This window comes from Lagenorhynchus albirostris, chromosome 4, assembly GCF_949774975.1.
Source record: "Lagenorhynchus albirostris chromosome 4, mLagAlb1.1, whole genome shotgun sequence".
Lineage (NCBI taxonomy): Eukaryota > Metazoa > Chordata > Mammalia > Artiodactyla > Delphinidae > Lagenorhynchus > Lagenorhynchus albirostris.
In genome coordinates, this window is record NC_083098.1 from 12,460,430 (window position 1) to 12,480,466 (window position 20,037).

A 20,037-nucleotide genomic window follows, 5' to 3' on the forward strand; every position below is an offset into this window, starting at 1 on the left:
TAAGGCATTTGGAAACAAGAGATTCCAGCAGGTATCTCCTTCAACATCTTTGATTGGTAGCATTGTTTCCCCTGACAGAATCCTCCAAGCAAGAGAGAACTCACTGTACTCTGAAGGAGCCTGTCTCATATAAGGATACCGGACATTTCTAATTGGCAGAAAGCTCTTCTCTATATGAAACTTAAAATATATTGGACAAAATGATCTATTTCTAGAATAATATAAAATAAGTAATGCTTTTGCTTGTAACCATTTATCAATAAGTAAAGAAATGATTACATCCCATGAAGTCACTTAGTCTTCTACTGCCTAAGAACTTACCATTTTCAACCCGATACGTATGCTTCTTAGATAATCCACCTTTCTAAATGCCTTTATCCCTATCTATTTTACTTTTTCAATATTTCTGTATACAATCTGACACATTTATTGGTTACACAGTACATCTCATGCTATCTTATTGCCTTAGAGAGGTGAGACCTTTACCTCTTTTTAGCAAAACAAAAGCCACTTGTATCTTATTGTGTTTTCTCATAATTTATGCCTTTTAAAAATTTTATGTTAAATCTTTATCATATTACTCATTATATTGCCCTACCCTTCCAGTTTCGCATCATCCTCAATTTGCTTAGCCTGCTGTTTATGCTTTCAACCAAGTCTCTGAGAGAAAGTTTGGTCAAGTAGGTGGAATACAATATCCAGGAAGCCTCATTAGAAGCAGCTGATAGTAGTCAAGGCAGGCTCACTATCAGAGAGGTCTAAGCAAGGAATTAGTTGAACGTAACAGCCAGCAACTAGATTCCAGAATCAAGGCGTCTTGGAACTGACAATATACAGAAGCCAGAAAGTTATAGAAGTGGGTGATCTTTAAAATAGAATAAAAACATATAGATTGCTTTAATGGGAGGTTTCTATTCTGAGAATATTGAAAGAAAAGTTGAATTTCAGGGATGGATGGGCTGAATAGAACTGATTTACAAGAGTGACATAAGCAGAAAAGTTGATGTGCATTTCACCTAAAGAGCTATTGGGGTTATTTAATTTCCTTTGCCTAAACAAATATTGGTTCCACAGCTTAATATTGGAATGAACCTATTTGTAGATTTATTCTATGGGTGCAGTTATGGAGCCTGGAGGGGTAATTTGATGATAGGTATCTAAGCAGCTTGTAACAGTAATGACATAGAGACAAGAACTAATTGAAAGTAGTCAAATATACCCTCTTACCATAGCCTCACCTCTACTTCAGTTCATGTATGTCCTTCGTTCTCAAGCTAGACAGATGGCATTGGTGACTTCAAGCATATTCTTACAGATTATTATACTAGAAAAAGGCCCTTTCCCTTCTTTGTCCATACATCAATATCAGACATATGGCTATTTATCCACATATAAAATCTCAGGCTCTCTTTGGGTCCTGTGCTTATTCTGGAACCAAATAATTTGTTCAGGGGCATGGTGGGCTCTCTGGCACCAGCCTGAGTTACATGATGACCCTCTGGGTGAAGGGTAGGCATACGTGGACACATGTGCTTTCCTTGTCAGCTCGAAAGAAACTTTGCTTATAAGAAAAAAATATGGATTAGATTATTTTAATCTTATTAATTTAATTTTTAAATTTAATATTATTAAATTATAATTTAGATGTTTAAAATTATAAATATTTGTCTCTATAATTCACCATTTTAAACTGCTTTTAAAATATACTCTTCATTAGTTCAATTTGTTTGTTTTTGTTTGCTTTGGTCAGTTTAGACTTATTTTTTGTTCTTAGCCTTTCTGACATTTTTCTTAAGATTTCAGAATAGTCTTTTCTATTTTACACTAAGACTTTTGGCCATATGTATATATCAACTATAATTTGTTAAACTAGGTATTTCTGAAAATTAGAGACCTAAACATACATAACAGGTTTTGATAGAATATCTTAGCATGGAAAAGACTAAATGAAAATATATTTCTCTTTATATACAGAAATATTTACTTTTTGACATCCATATGCATGAAAACAAAGAAATAAATTCAAATTTAAGGATTAATGAATGGATTATATATGGAATCCATTGCATTCTGCAAGCACTGATTTAATGATCCCAAAATAAGTGTCAGTACGTAGTTGAATGACCTGAAGTACTTAAGCACTACCCTTCAGTACATCACCCTTTCCTTACAATTAAATTGTCATATGGTAGAACTCTTTGAAATGAATATTGGATGGACATCAGCATGAATGCATTCCTAGGAATCACAGTATTTATTCCATGCAGACTTGATGTAGGTTTAATAAAATGGACACATTCCTCTTGATTTATTGCAAATGTTTATAATTACCCTGAGGGTGTTTTTAAATGTCTGATGACTATAATATTATTAACTGTCTCTCTAGACAGTCTTAAAGTGATTTATTCCTCATTTGGCTACTTTCCAGCTTTCAGTTATCTCATTCACTTCAATGTACATCAGTAAGCATATAATTAATCCAAGCATCTTATTGAACTATTTTGTTTTCATTAGTATATATTATGTCAGTAGGTAAAAATGCTATATTCTACTATTTTGGATTTGTTCATCAGTAAAATGTTCTAAAAATATTGATTAGCATTACTGTAAAAATGACTTTCATGATGTAACATTACGATCTAATGTTAAAATCACAAGTTCTTATCAAATAGAAAATCTCAGTGGATCCCTATTGCTGGACTGTGTCACCTTAAAATCTCATACAGCACATTATTATCATTATTTTCTAAGTACATCACAAATGACAAGGAAATAATTAACGACTCAAATCCCTTTAGAAGTAAGGGTTCTTCTGAACAAAAATTTTTAAATCACTCCATGGTTAAAAGCCTTTTTTCCCCTGAGGAAACAAGGCAATTGTAGATTATGCTTTGCCATTCATATGTTGGGAAAGTCCATTCAACTTCATGATGTATCTCATGTGTCCAGTAGTGTGATGTATTTCTTTTTATCTAAAAAAAATTCACAAGATTCTAAATATTAATTTAAAGCTTAGCATTCTGTCATAATTTCAGAAACACCAAGATTGACTGAATGAAGTACTGAGGTCTCCTGCTAAGTGAGGTTTTCAATGCATTAAGTGATCAAAAATGATTAAATGTGCCTAATCTACTCAAATGAGGGAGAGAGATGAGTAGAAGGAAAAAAAAATAATCAGACCTACAAAGCCTCAGTGACAAATCTTTTTTCCTACCAAATTCAACATTTTAAAAGTGTCATTCAAATACAATGATCAGACTGAGAATTACTGTTTGATGTATTCCAGAGAATGCCACTAAATTTAAGTTGCGACGACAGTTTGGAAAATGAGTAGTATTGTAAGATTCTTCTATCTGTAATAGGGTCTATGTTATCACCATATGTGTAGATAACAAGCTCATTGAGGGCAGGGATTGTTTTGCTCATGCTTGGCACATAGTAAGCAGAGACTAGATTCCAAAGAGATCTATTTAGATGCTGACTACTGATTTAGGATGAACAGTAAAATATCACATTTCTGGTTTGGGGTCTGTTTAGAAACGTGCTTATGCATTAGATCCTAATATCGCCTAGTTTTCTACCTTAATCTATTTACATTATAAGCCATTTTCAGTAGAGATATTAAATTTAGTCTTACATTAGTGATCATAATAAAGTCATTATTCTACACAATTTAATAAAACGAATGATTGTGTTTCAATCAGCCATTACCTCTTGGAGAGCAGTTGCAGGAAGTTGGTCTAACTAGGTAACACAAATCACATATCACAAAAATTGATGGTTGCTAGAATATCAATTTATAAAGGTAGTACCTAGATCAACTTTTAGTCCTTATTGTGATTTTTGTCTGTTTTCCATTTTTCCATAGAAAAAGAGAACAGAAGAAAATTAAGAACAAGTGGGACAATTGACTGGGTTAATAAAGTCTTGATAATGAAAATGCACATTGCATAGAAATTTGCAGTTTATAAACTGCTTTAATATTTCACACCCCTTATTTCCTTTTATTAGAACAACCCAGTAATTAGGTGATATAATTTTCTTTTTGCATTGATAAAGTGTGATTAGCTGTTTTCCTAAGCTTCCATTCCTTTGTTACATTTCTTTCATTGGCATTAATCACATTAAAACAATTAGTTGTTTAAATTGTTATTCCCTCCACTAAACTGGATGTACTTCAAGAACAGGAACTGTGCCTTTACCTTCATTCCCAAACTACCAGATATTTATCAAAAGACTATGTATTAGTCAATACCCTTTCTCTTGTGAGTGACAGAAGCTCATTTCAAACTAGGTAAGCAAAAAAAGAAAAAATGGTTTTTCGATTGACTCATGTAGTTGGGAAGTCTAAGAAATAGCTACCTGGCCTTTGTTTCACTTCACTCGTTGGTTGCATTCTCAGCTTCTCACTAGACACACTGGCTCTCTCAATTCCAAAACTGCATCATTACAACTTGTGATACAAAAGAATGACCATTTCTTTTTCATTAACCATATATCAAATTTCAGTCTTTCTTTGAATCCTATGACTATCTGTGAACTAGTTACTTAGGCCAAAGATATGGAGAACTCACATTTAACTGTCCTGGGACACATGACCATCCGGTAATGAATATAGAAGGTTGTGCACATGTAGAACACAGAGATGGGTCCAGGTTTGTTTCTTAAATGAAAAATGAGGTTTTGTTATTTGAATAAAGGAGAAAAAATACTGGGAAGGTAAAAACGACAGACATAACCTATGAAATTGATTCTAAGTTCACATGGCTATGTGGGTAGCAAAGTAAGGATCCAAACCTGGTTTTCTGACATCAAGTGTAGTATGTTTTCCCCTAGATAAAAAGTTGTTTTAAAAAAGAAAGATGCCCCCAATAATAAAAATAAAATAATTTTAAAAATTTAAAAAATAAAGATGAGATATTGACTAGAAATGACTTATAAGACTTTTCATGTCAAATTACCCTGAAAATCAAAACAACAACCTTTGACTCTATAAATGTAAGGAAAATTTCCAGTGCATTCTGTCTTGTGCCACCCAAATTCCCTCAGCTGAAGAAAGCCATGGACCAAAGTCTATGCAGGATTATAAAACCCCTCCTTCCACCAGCCCTAACTTGGGATAACACTTCCAGAGCTCTGTGCAGTCCTCTGTTGAGATATGCATCACAGCTCCCTCTCTGCTGACCCTTGTTCCCTTCCCTTTGTTGCACAAGTGTTATTTCTTAGAGTATTCCTTAATAAACTTCCTATTCTCCAGTCTCTAACTTAGACTCCACTTCCCTGGGAACCCAATCTACTGCAGTTTATGATATTTTTATTGGGCCTGGAAGACAACTAGAGTTAGTCTAAATAATAGCTGAAACTACTTAAAGGTTATCAAGGAAGGTATTTATAAGTTTCTTAATATTTTTATTTTAAATGTTTCTCTATTTAAATAAGATGTAATACACACTACTAGTTAACATGTTGAGTATCTACACTCTACCTTCTTATATAGAATGGATAGAAAAACAACCATTACGGGCAGTGACTGTACTACTTCAGGTTTTCCAATAACGCCCTTAAGGGAAGCAAACAGATTAGACCATGATCTAGGCAGTGTGCAGAATGTTTTGGGTATGTACATTTACTGGGGAGAAAAGAGATCCATAATCTTCATGATTTTCTCAGAGGACACTGTGACAGAAAGAAGGTTAAGAAATTGGAGCCTTGGTTCCCAAACTGATCTCTTAAAAATTACTAGGTGCTAAAATCTCTGGGTCTTATCATGAGAATTTCTGATTCCATAGGAATGGGATGAGGCTAAGAAATCTTCCTTTTGGACAAGTCCTCCAAATGATTCTAAAATAAAATTCAGTAGACAATAATTTGAAAGATGTCAGCCTAAGGACTAAACTATACTTCTCTATTAGTTTTCTATTGCTGGTATAATGAGTGACCACAAATTCAGAGGCTTAAACAGTACAAATTATTACTTTACAATTCTGTAAATCAGAAGTCTGACATGGGATTGCAGTGGGCTAAAATCAAGAAGTAAGCAAGGCTGTGTTCCTTTCTGAAGGTTCTTGGGGAGAACCCATTTTCTTGCCTTTTCTAGGGACCGTCCACATTTCTTCATTCAAGGTCTCCTTCTTTCATCCACAAAGCCAGCAATAGTCATCTCTGAAGTTTCCCAAAAGGCTCAGCACATTCTTCAGTAATCAGCTCTCCCTTCGACTCTCCTCTTGTGCCTCCCTCTTTTAAGTTTAAGGACGCTGTGATTACACTAGTCCCACCAGATTAATAGGAGATGTCTCCCTGTCTTAAGGTCAAGCGATTGACAACCTTAATGTCCTCTGGAGCATTAATTCCTCTCTGCTTTGTAACCCTAACCTATTCATAAACTCCAGGGATTAGGACTTGGGCACCTTTGGGAGGTCGTATTCTGCTACCACAAGTTCCTTTATAGAGCCCGGGGAAAAAAGACTTCTGCTTTTTGTCCTAATCTTGTGTTTAATAACTTAGTTAATGAGTTAACTTGCTGCTATTATAATTATCTGGTCAGTAGAATTCATAATCACTGGGAACAACTGAAACTTCTGTTTAACTTTCTTTACCAATGAGTAACATCTAGTAACACCCACAGGCCTGGAAGCTTTATGATGTCAGGCATCACCTCTTATCTTTTTACTTTCTGTAACCTGTGGCATTTTACTCGTTTTTTCCAACTAACAGTTAAGCAGGTAATGTAGCTGAATAATTGTGATAGTTGATCAGACTCATGAACTGACAAAGCCAAAGTTCCACTCTCTCTTTTAATGACTTTTCCACAGTGCAGCTAATAGCATGATTCAGATCCTTTTCACATCAAACTTACAATTGCTGTATATCATGAGTGTTTGGTGTTACTCACAAATAAGCAAAACTATTATTGTTTATTTAACTCCTGCATTCCAAGAGTCTAAAACATTATACTTGCTATTTTGGGTAACTGTCCATCAGTAAATTTTAGGCAATTCTGTCCTATTGGTGGGGGGAGGAGTGGGTGGACCCTTAACAGGCAATTGTGCACTATTATTAACAATAATAGCACCTACCATGTGTTAGACTCTACAATAGATTTCCCAGGCAGACACACACACCATCACCCTCACTAATTAATCTTTCAAGACATCTATAAGATAAATATTTCTTCATTTGTAGATCAGAAAAATTTTCAAAAACTTTATAATCACTTACCTAGGCAGTGATAACCAGAACTGCAGACTAAGGAAGCAAAGACATAATAGCAATCTTTTATTACATCACTTTTCTGGCCAAGTAACAATACATATAGTACTTAATTTCTGGTCAAATATAAAAGCTAAAAAAGTCATGCTGTTTTAAATGAAGGGAAAATCAGTTACAAGCTCAATTTAAATGATCACATAGCCCATCATCTACTTAGTCAGATCCTCTACTTAAAACTTTCAAGAGATTAAAACTGTATTTAGGTTAAAATCGAAACCTCTTTCTGTGTCTCACCAGGATCCACATGATCTGAAGTTTCTCCACACAGCTTCACCTAACTCTGCCTCCCCCTGGCTAGCTGGACTACAGCCACACAGAAATCCTTTAGGTACTTCAAACACAAGCTCTTCACTGCCTCGGGGCATCTTCCCTAGCTGTTGTCCTCTCATCCTATCCCCTTGCCTGGGCAATGTCTTCTCATCCTTTAGATCACACTTTAAATGCCAGTTTTCCAGAGGAAACCTCCTTGAGTATTCTAACTAGAATAGGTCCTTCTTCCCACCCTTGTTTCCTTTCCAGCACTTAGTGTGAATTGTATCTGTTACTTTGTTTACCTGTTTATTGCCTTTCTCAATGTGGGGAAGGGTATTCACTGTTGAATTCTGAGCACATAGCATTGGTGACAGGCGATAATTTCAATGACAGGCGATAATTTCAATAATTTTCAATAATTTGTTTCAACAATTTTTTTTTGAAACAGGTTTTTTTCTCAAAGTTAAGAGTGTAAGTAATTTGGAGTCTTATGCTCTGGTCACACTGTGTTTTCTGAACATCTCTATTTCAATTTATTTTTGGTTTTTTTCTGTCATATTTAGCTGCACTTTTAAGTGATTCATACTAAAGAAACAACAGCTTACAATTCACAATCAAGGATCTGCTCTGACACATAGTTTAAAGGCATACTGGTTCTGGGGTAGGGTCCAGGCTTCTGCATTTTTAATAAGATTTCCAAGCTATTCTGATTCACAGCAAAGTTTGAGAAGGCTTGCTTGAGTGCGAACATAGTCCTGTTATATGTCTGCCTGTATCTGCTAAATTTCATCAGATCTAAACCTTTGTTTAATCCATGCTTGAATACCTTACATCCTTAGGAACTTTCTGACCTGGATATTTAATGAGTACATAATACCTTTATTATTCCAGCTCTTTTATCTCTTGTTCTGCTCTAGATGAGTCTTTGTTCTTTTAAGCTACTGTGATGCTGACATCCTGGGTTTATAATTTAATTAGGAATAAGGAATGTAAGGTAGAATTTATACAGTTATCTATTCTGAAGAGTTTGAGAGTCATCAGATAACTAGACATATAGTGTTCATAGTAATTGTTTTAAAATAAAACAGATCATAAGAAGAAAGCAAATTTTAAAATTATTAGTATTAATTTATAAACTTGCAAATATAAACTTTGGTTATGAGCAAATGTTAGTTTCTAAATTTGTGACTGTTTCTTACTTATTGGCTTATATATTGCTTGAAAAACACATGACCTTGTTATTGTCCTTGAGAGGTAAATTTTACATGCCTGCGGTCTTGCACATTAAGGAATTTTGAGATATAGTCCATTCATAATAAGCAACCTACAATTTCATTCACTCCTTATCTTTCACTAGTTTTTTCCCTTTTAACATTTTATGTCATGAGCATATACAGAAAAATAAACAGTACTTTATAGTCAAAGCAATCTGTTATATTAAGATTGTATTGTGCCGGGTACATCTTCCAATCATATTTATCAATGTTTAGATCCCTTCTTCTATAAACAGCCAATGTGGCACTAGGAAAAATATTTGTAACATTTCAGGCACTTATTGTTACTTAAATATACATCAAAATACAAGTTTATAAACATTTTATTTAGACTGTATTTTACCCTCCTTATTTAGGTGTGAAATGGACACAATTTTTTATTTGATAATCTTTCAGAAATTTTTTATTTTGGAATGGGTGTGTGAATATTTTGTTAAAATTTATGTTTTACACGCAAAGTACATTCCCATACTCCTGGAAAAAAACCAGTCTCTACCAAGTTGGCCAGATTTGAGCTAAGGAGATAGTACTCATAAAACAGGCAAAAATGTAGCTGTTTTATTTGTGGTCTAAGTGACCTGAGACCCTTTGAAAATAACCTCTCAAAACCATCTTTCAAGTAAGATTGAAAATGTCAAGTATAGTGATATCGTTGCCTATTTTAAGAAATGGTAGTAATCTTGATTCAGATTCATCAGCCATAACGACATTCATGTTTTGCCTGAGGTTAATATCACTCTTTTAATACTGAGGAAAAATAAGGAATGTACTTTCTTATCTCACATTTGCTTTAGGGAAGCGAGGATCTTGCCCGATCACTTCCCTCTACTCTGTTCTAACATCTTCCAGAGGTGAGATAATTTAGAATGCTCAGTGGAGAAAAATTAATTAAAAAAATAACAATCCGTACATTTTTCGCATAAACGCCTTAAATCATCTTTTCTCAACCTTAAACATATTTGAGAGTTCCATCAGCTCCTCAATTAGAAGTTTAAACAGCCTACAATGTAGAACAATAAACTATTATGATGTAAGTGAAATAGCTTTTCTCTCCCTTCTGTGCTGTAATTCACATTTTGATGGGCTTTTGATGTTCCTAGATATCCGTGGAATACAGGAGTTTTTGGACAAAGTGTCTCAGCAGGGGATGGATGTTGCACTTCAGAAGGTAGAAAACAACATCAATAAAATGATCACCACTCTCTTTGATACCATGAGAATAGAGGAATTGAATCGCTATCGAGACACTCTTAGGCGAGCCATCCTTGTTATGAATCCTGCCACAGCCAAAGCCTTCATTACTGAGGTAAGTAAAAATTGTCATGGGCTGGGAATAGGGTGTAAGATTTAAATGTTTTGGAGTAGACTCCACAGAGGAGATGAAAATTAAGAGCAGCGTGAGGGAATTAACTACACAACTCTCATTAGCACTAATTGAGGTAGCACAGTGAATTCCTTGCTCATCACATTTACCCCGTACGGTCCAGTTAATTGCTAAGAATGCTTTGTATTTATATGTATTTAGGCACATAGCCAGGATGATTTTAAGAAATCTTATGGGGATTTAAAAGTGCTGTTTACCTGAGTGGATTTAACAAGTTGTCTAACTAGTACTTAAAACTTTTATGCAAGTTAAAATTTTACTTCTGAGAAAAGATTTACTTCAGTTAAGCTATTGTTGCCTAAACATGATTCCTTTTACAAAAACATATAGCATATTTACTTCTGCTCTGTGAACTCTGTACCAAGACAAATAATTAAAATTGTCTGAAACTCTGCAAAGTGATGACCACTGTACATTTTACGATACTGGATCCTCAAAATTTTAATTGTATCTGTTCATTTGGCCAGAAGCTCTGAAACTTTGTGAAAATACAATTAAGACTTTTTAATCTCTATATTCTATCTTTGGTGCTGCCTTACAAAAGATTATTGTTAAGTAAGTTTGCCTTACTTCAAATTTTTAATTTTATGTAGTGCTAGAACTGATCATGACATTACATACTTTCACATGGGTTTTATTATTAGTTTTAAAATTTTTCATGACTTTATTTCACTAATACTTTTTTCTTCACCTCTCCATTATGCTTTCTTTAGCTTGCAAAGTACTGCTGTAAAGCTTCCAAATTAGGAATGTGTTAAAAATTCTTTGACACTCTATAATATAATTGGTATCAGGGACATTGAAGCAGAATATAAATCACTAATAAGAATAAAACTTTGGAAAATATCAATGATACATTTTTAAAATTTTAATTGAAAACTTTGTTATGCAGTTTAGGGACAAATATAGAACTTTGACCTTTCTAAGTCCAGCAAATAACTCAGAGAATCTCATTGAACCACTGGATTTTTCCACAATAGAAAGAGTATTTTCAATTCTACAGGAGCTTGTTCTTTCCTTCAAGAAACATAAAATCTGCTGGAAGATTGAAGGCAAATATACAAAGAAATGTAATATACGTTGGAACCTTAAAATTACAAGAAATAAAGTTGAAGCATCTATAGTCATTTTTGGTTGGAAAGATCAGAGAAGGCTTCATTGAGAAGGCACATTTGAACCAGACTTAGTATCATGAGTAGGAATTCACAAAATAAATGGTATTTAACAGACAAGTACAAGTCCATCTCAGCCACTTTCTGATCACATGATGTCAGCCAATTACTTAACATTTTTGAGCCTCCATTTTGTCACCCGTAAAATGGGAATAATTATTGATTTCAGCTTATTATATTTGTAACACAGAATAATGAGATATAAAAAGCCTTAAAGGGGTGGCTGGGGGACTAGCACCTAGTAGATGTTTAAGAAACGGTAACTTCTGGATCATTTTTTCTAGCGCATAGTGTATACCTGACACATAGCACATGCTGTGGCCCCCATCCTTGACTCTGAACTTTGATACTTGTAACAATCTACTGCTTCCACTTTGTTCTCAAACACATAAATCTATCTTTGTGATTTTCCTGAGAGACTTATCTCCCTTCCTCTACCAAGCCACCATTTTTTCCCCCATTCACTTTGTCTTTCTGATTTGCTGTCTTTAAACTGTGGACTAAGTTTATTTTATGGTCTCAAGCGGCGAGGAGGAATGACAGAAAGAATGTGAACCCACCTGCCTTCCCTATCCTAAGCTGGCTATGCTCTTCTCTGACCTGTGTAGTGGTTCCTGTTGCTCCATTAGCTGTTCTCAAATACTTCCCAGCTTGCTTCTGCTCTCCCATGAGTTCTAGGAACATTTCCCCACTTAGAGAATAGGCTGACCCCTTAAGTCCTAGATGCAGTTCATTCAAAGGCAAGCAGCAGCAAATCCAGAAGACAGACAGCACCGGAGGTCTGGAGACGTGGAATAGTTCCTGACTTAGAGGATCACTTAGTTTAGTGGAGGAGGCAAGCATGTAACTAAATAATAAAATATGAAAGAAAAATAGTATAATAATGACAGGCAGATGACGCTCTGGAATCCCACAGGAGAACTGACTAACTCTGCAGGAGTTTGGCTGGCGTCAGGAAAACTTTCACAGAAAGTTTGCTTTACCAGAATCATGAAAAATGAGTAAGACTGTATTAGGCAGACAGTGATAGGCAAATAAAAATTCACTGTGTGTGCACATGTGTGTGTGTGAGAGAGAGATGGACATAGTTTTAAAAATCAAATACAACCGAGGGTTTTATAATGAAAAGCAAGAGTCCCTTGGTCCACCTATTTCTCCCTCCAGTTATTCTTTTCAAAGATAATTACTTTCTTTTTTTTAGGGCTTGTCTTTTTTTTTTTAAAGGGAATTCCTTTATTTTTATTATTTATCTATTTATTTATTTATTTTTGGCTGTGTTGGGTCTTCATTTCTGTGCAAGGGCTTTCTCTAGTTGCGGCAAGCGGGGGCCACTCTTCATGGCGGTGAGCGGGCCTCTCACTGTTGTGGCCTCTCCCGTTGTGGAGCATAGGCTCCAGACGTGCAGATTCAGTAGTTGTGGCTCACGGGCCCAGCTGCTCCGCGGCATGTGGGATCTTCCTGGACCGGGGCACGAACCCGTGTCCCCTGCATCGGCAGGCGGACTCTCAACCACTGCGCCACCAGGGAAGCCCTAATGTTTAAAGTTTAATTGGTATTTAGAATACACTATGCAGTCACATGATTCAAGATTTAAAAGGTTCAGAAGGATAACCTCCTGTTATTGTTCCTTAAGCACCTGATTTTCTTCTCAGGAGGCAATGTGTCTTGTGTGGCATTCCAGGTATACACCACACATATACATGTACATCTACATGTACATATACATATACATCTTAGCTCCCCGACCAGGGATTGAACCTGCACCCCTGCATTGGAAGGCAAAGTCTTAACCACTGGACTGCCAGGGAAGTCCCTCAGTAATTTATTTAAAAACACTTTTCTGATGGCTTCTGTCCCTTTTTCCTCATGGTCGTTGGTTTATATATCTGTTCATTCCCTTTTATTGTATTGGGGATTTGGAGATGATCCCGTTTGACTTTTTTCAGTTGGAAGTTCCAGGATGTTCTTTCAGATTTTTAGAGATTAACAGACAAAAGATACTTTACAGAATGATTGTTATAGTTTTGAAGAAATAATATATCGAACCATGACATTTTAGATTTGGAAAGTACAACATATAACATTTTGTCTGAATTCCAAATTTACAATTGAGAAAATTAAAAGCCTCCCTAGCTCTAATCAGTATTATTCCCTAACTTCCTCCAGCCACGTTCAATATCTTTGCAGCTAGTGCTGATAGTGGACGGTAGAGGACACTCAAAGTTTGAAACTGATAAAGTAAGTTGGCAGCCGGTCAAAGGGGTACGTGATTGTCAGGTCCTAAGAGATACAGAAATGACTTACAGTGGATTACCTGATGGATAGAAAGGCAAATGAAGCTAGAAAAGAACTGATGGATTGGGATAATGGGAAAGAGAGAGGAACTAAAGATTATGATGAGGTCAAAGAGACAGATTCTGTAAGCACCGAAGAGAGGGAGAGGAGGAAGGGAGAAATTCTGCTCAAAGAGAGGGAATAGCAGAATTCCCAGCTTCACTGCTTCCTACATTTTATAAGTTGGCATAGAAAGTTTTTAAAATATTCGAGGGAAATATTAAGTCAAAAGAATGAGTCTTAAAAAAGAAATTGCTCACTTAGCATTGTTATTTAATTGCTAAGGGGAAAAAAGGGGCATATCAATTCTGTTTGCCTCTTTTTTTCTGTCCCTGGAGCAATTATGTGGCATTGAGTTAATTATGCTCCCTTTCAAGTCTTAGAAATTTAATATATTACATGTCTACAGTTAGTTCTCCACCCCTCATTCAAGATTTCAAAGCTTTAAGAAAAATACTGCAGTTATGTGCAGCTGAGTAAATCAACCTGCTGTGATATCGGTGGAAAATTGTTATCACAATGTACCCATAAGTGTCCTTGAAATGAATACGGTGAAAAAAGAGTGCTCACATGGTTTGATTTAAATATGGATTAGGATGATATTTTGGAAAACAATATTTTTTGTATAGGAAAATGTTGCATTGGATGCTATGTCAGTTAAACCATTTCCAGAAAGGCTACATGCATTAGAACTTTTGGGTCTTAACTTTTAGTTTTCCAGTTTGATAAGAAAAATCAATTCTTTGAAAATGGGAAGTTTTATTACTTATATGATAATAAATATTATTGCCTATTTACATTTTTTCAAATTTTCAGAAAGGAACCCTACTGTTACATGAAATCCTTTTATTCTGCATTAAGAAAAGGGTATTATCTTTTATTCCTTAAAACATACTTTATGAAATAGCTTTCATTCCATTGTACTATATCCCAGAGAACTTTGATCCTGTCAAACAACAAAAAGGCAGAGTTACTTACTTCAAATATGTAAGCAGCTTACCAGAAATAAGCCTTTAGGAAGGTTTAGAAAACAAGTGAAGTTATCTTGTCTCAAGGGATATAGAAAGGTTCCTAGTCATCAAAAGAGAGCCTTGAAAATTCAAATTACTATGATAGTTATCAAGTAGCTATCCAAATAACCCAATTTTTACCAAAATAAAAGAAATTATTTGGAGACATTATGCAATGTACTGTTGTTTTTGTTTGTTTGTTTGTTTTTGTGGTACGCGGGCCTCTCACTGTTGTGGCCTTTCCCGTTGCGGAGCACAGGCTCCGCCGCTCCACGGCATGTGGGATCTTCCAGGACCGGGGCACGAACCCGCGTCCCCTGCATCAGCAGGTGGGACTCTCAACTACTGCGCCACCAGGGAAGCCCTGCAATGTACAGTTTTTAAGATGAGGATAATGTAATAATACTAGACAAAGGAACATATGACTATAATTTTTTCCAAAATATATTCATTGCATGAAAGTCTCTCTAATAATACTGGGTTCATAGATGATTGATATGCATTTTAAAGTACACTTTTTATTGAAATGTAATGTACATAATTATAATGCACATAACTGTACAACGCAACAAATTTCCATGCGTCCAGATCAAGAGTCAGAACATAACTAGCATTCCCAGAGTCCCCTTCCAGGCAACACCCAGTTGTAATCTCCTTGAAGGTATAGCCATTATCTTGACTTCTAATACAATAAACTAGTTCTGATTCATATTAAACTTTATGTGAATAGAAGCATACTGTGTATACTCGGATCCAACTCACCTCTTTCCAGTGACCCCTGACTTGGGTATTGATATTGGTGAACAGTTTGCTACTAATTTCTCCTAATAATCTAAAGGTCGTTTAACAGTTTTTGCCTTTGAAATGTCTAATTTGCTAGTTTTTTTTTTCTATCAGGTTTTTGATGGGTTCAACATTTTCATTTTATTCTATTTATTTAAATGAAGTTAAACAAGGAAATAACCTGAACATAAGTGAAGGTTGTACTCATATTTGAAATCTAAAATCACAGTTGCTTCAACCTTCAAGACAAGGGAATTGAAATTCTTCTCTAATCCAGTATTCATTTATTCATTCATTCAGACAATATGTTTAAAGCTATTCTGTGCAAGACAATGTGGCTAATGTTGCTAGGAATACAATCATGAAAGATATATGGGTCTAGCCTCAAAGGAACAGACAGATTAATAAGGGGAATGTTGTAAACATAGAATGTACAAAATAATAAAACCACAAGAAAATAAACAGGAAGGTTACTCTTCTCAACTCCCAAATGGAATTGAAAATAAAGAAAACAAAGTTGCTATCCAAAACTTAATCAAATGAAGTTTGTAGATAATGTATAAGATTACACAGACCTAAAAATAAAACAAAATTTCTTTTGTTATCAGGTACTGAGAAGTCTTAGCTACTTCAAGAAATTCTTTCCGTAATTTAGTATAGTCTTATCAAAGCACGTCTGGAATGTGATTGAATCCAAGAGTGATTAAATTTATATTGAGTTTTCTCTCCATAAAGTAATATGGACAAAACGAAAACAAAGAGATTAGTTAAAATAGACCTAATGATAAATTTGAGGATTAGAATTTGGCAGTGTTTGTCTATTATTGCTTAGAAAAGAAAGACATGAGACCTAGAAGGCAAGGACTTGCCAACATATAAAAGTATTCTCTATAGTATGCCAGGCACAATTTACCATGCCGTACTGTGGTCTGAGTGAAATAATTTCAAAATTATGCGCCTCCTTGTTTCTGTTCCCATTCTCAACATCACCTTTGGAAGCTAGGAGAATGGTGAGCCCCTGAATTTAATCACTAGAGAGATATGTTTGTGGCAAACAAATAAATTAGCAATTTAATCAGTATGCCAGTTTTTAGTCAATTTGCGTAGTATATAAATGGCAAAATATTGCGGCAATACATGTTACAAGTACCATTATTTTCCATTTCCAGACCAAAACATAGATCACTGCACTCTGCCCTGCTGTTCTGGGCAGCCATGGCAAATGGATCTTAGTTAGCACTGGAGTCTAAATCTATTTGCCAACCTGGGTTAGTGTGAATCAGTTTCCCAGAACTGAGTCAATTCCTTAAGTGCTTACTGACAAAATCAGTATTTTAGATTTGCACAGGATCAGATTTGAAGGTGTAGCCACCCTATGAAGCTTTGCTGAAAAGTAAGCAGGTACCCCTAAGTTACAATTCTATTCAGACTTTTTCTCACTTTAATACAGATAAATAGGAGGGAAATAAACTGTTTAGGTAGAGAAAATTAAGATTCTAGCAAACTCTATTTTTAATAGAATACACAAAACTGTAGCATAAGAGGATTCAAATATTAAAGTTATGTGTGTCCACCCAACACAACACTAAAGTTATATGAACGTATGGGTCCATTAATTTCAAATATGAAATACTTTAAATATGTATATTACTTGATGAGGCAACATCTAAGTCAATACTTGAAACCTATATTTAGGATTTGGATTTAAGGCAATTTGGTAGACAGGCATCCTTCCATGATGAAGAAAAGCATGCATAAAGATACTGAGAAGGAAAATTAAAACGAGCTGAATGGGACAGGGGACATGGGCTAAAGGAAGTAGAATTTTAGGTTGCAAAATCGGGAAGTAAGATTATACTAGACTGGTAAGTGAAAAATTTTGAATGTCACACCTAAAGAAGGGGGCAGGCTACAAAGGCAGTGTGAACATGGAATTTGGATTCAGTTTTTGCTTAACTAGCTGTGTATCCCTGGCCAAGCCACTTAAAATCATTTAGCTTTATTTTCCTCACCTATAAAACAGAGTAATTCCTGAATCACAGAGTTATTTGGAAGGCTATATTTGGTGTGATGTACATACAATGTGTAGAACAATGTTCACATCTAGTAGAAAGTTTGTAAAGCAGGATAAAGAAGAAAATGCAAATGATGTTAATAGACTTGGGAATTGATCAGGTGTGTGAAATGAGGTTGAGATACGGGAACAGAGATGGATCCTGTTTCAAGTCTGAGTTTCAATGATGTTAATGTTATGAAATCAAAAACATAAGAAAATGAACAGGTTTTGAGATAATACAATAAATAAAATTTCAGTCATAAATTTGATGTTATTCTGGAACATCTAGATTGAGACATGCCTGTGTTTGGTGGAAATGAAAGAATGGAACCCAGTAGTCCTAAGGAAAAGCTATCGTATTTGTCAATGTGATGATCATTGGTGAACTTTGAAAAAACATTTTTATTAAAGTAGTGTGAGGAATAAAAAAGGTTGTAAGGAAATAATGAAGGGGTTGTTAGCAAATAAACAGAGTAAGAGTAGATGGGGGCATTAAAATCATCCCTGGTTGACAATCACTGATATAGAACTATTCAGTGTTGGAAAACTAAATTTTGTTCTCATGGAATTTTTATTGCTGGCAGATGACACCTGCTTTTTACTTTTCCCCTAATAATAGCTAGTCAGCATTTACTGGACTCTTTTCAGGTGTCTGACACTGTGCTGATCACTCTATACGTTATCTTGTATAATCCTCAAAAAATCCATTGAGATGGGTATAATAGTTTCTTCATTCTACAGATAAAAAAATTAAAGGAATGACGTATAGTCATTTGTCCATCTAGATTAAGTAGATTATTTGCATTTTATTTTCTGTTAACTTAGTCATCATTTTTTACATTTTTACTGTTTTCTAATAGTGTTCATCATTAATTCCCTTTGGGGAAGAGTATAATTGGTTTTCAAGTAATACCTCTCTAGTCTTCAACTGTTAAGTTTATATTATAGTCTTTGGACATGCCATCAGAGAGGCAAATCAGTTTGCCCGAAATTTTTGGCACAGGATAAATGAAAACACAAAAAAGCAATTAATTGTATACATAAACGATAAGGCATAACTAATTGGAGGCAAGAAATCCGAGTTTGTTCTGAACATTGTAAAGTAGTTGCCATCAGCAGTAATTAACATTTATTGAGTTTTTCTTATGTGCCGGACACTGCTCTATGCATGTTTTACATATTAACACATTTAATCCTCATACCAAATGTAACAGGTAGATGCAAGTGTTTGGCTTCATTTTACAAAAAAAAAGGAAAATGAGATAACAAAAGAGATTGTGAAAGTAGCCCCAGGTCACACAGCAAGGAAGAGCAAGGCCAGGTCTAGACCATTCTTAAGGAGTGGGCTATGCTATATTACCTCTCCAGTCACACAATACATGTGAAAAAAATCATCCTATTTTTGTTTATGACAAAGAAGTAATTGGTCTGCCTAACTCCCATTAAATCATTTTTAAAGAGATTTTGCACGGGGGTGAGCTAGGGAAGAGTACTGGAGGACAAGGTGGGGAGTTTGGTCAATGTGATTAGGCCATCTGTGTTCGGTAATTGGTCTTTACCAAAGTTACACTCCTACCTAACCACAGAGATCTGGAGATAGAGACTCTATCTTCCTTGATCATTACATCTCAAAGGGATGGCTCCCAGGTCCTTGAGAAAGACATTCTTGGGTTGTAAAACTAGCTAGAGGCGGGAAGAAGATTTACATCTTAAGGGAGCAGAGAAAGAATTTACAATTGCAAATGTTCTAAAGTAAATGCTCTCAGAAAAGGGAGCTCAAAGGCCTAGAGTCAGAAAGAAAAGTGTTTAAAGCTTAGTGAAGCTGAGGAGAATGTTAAGGTTGTCTTGGGTCAAGCATAGACAGGATATTTGGACTAACTAGATTTAGTTTTACTGTGTGTGCTTATGATAGATATAATACATAGATTGAATAGTATATATATATTTAATAATCATTGAATACATATTCAAATATATAGGTTGCAGAAATGTATTATCATTATCATGTAAAGGAATTTTTGGAATGAAAGGAATTGTTAGAACTCCAGTGACTCACAAGATAGTATTTAATTACTGATATGACAAGACCACTAGATATGCTGAATGTGAACTTTCAGAACAAAAGAGTAATGCTGATTTAATCTAAGAGGTTCAGGTGATCAACCTCACATGGGACTTGTGGAGGAAACAGATGGCAATAATGACTACCCATTGCCAAATTTCATCAAGCAGGGCTAAAAGGGGTCAGGATTGGAAGGCTGGGAAACATGGGGTCCAGAAAGGGGCATGGACCTGACTATATTTCATAAAAGTACAGATTGGCCTTTGCTGAGAGTCCTGGAACAAATTTTCAGCATGATCCAAACCCCTTCTTGGTGCATCTGACCTGAGCTCCCTATAGCTACAAACAAAAACCTCACAAACTTTCAGTACAAATGAAATCACAATTTCCAGAGACACAGATTTTGATGAGTAAAGTGCATGTTTTACATCTCTATAACTG

The 20,037-nt window shown here is 35.2% G+C and overlaps 1 protein-coding gene across 2 annotated transcripts in view; it reads left to right on the top strand.

Annotated features, from left to right (window-relative positions):
* Window positions 1–20,037, top strand: part of GRID2 (glutamate ionotropic receptor delta type subunit 2) — a 1,331,651-nt gene that overhangs the window by 701,423 nt on the left and 610,191 nt on the right. For both annotated transcript variants that reach the window (XM_060147100.1, XM_060147101.1), the window contains one exon: window positions 9,896–10,101. In XM_060147100.1, coding sequence (XP_060003083.1) covers window positions 9,896–10,101 — 206 coding nt within the window. The remainder of the gene's footprint in view (window positions 1–9,895; window positions 10,102–20,037) is intronic.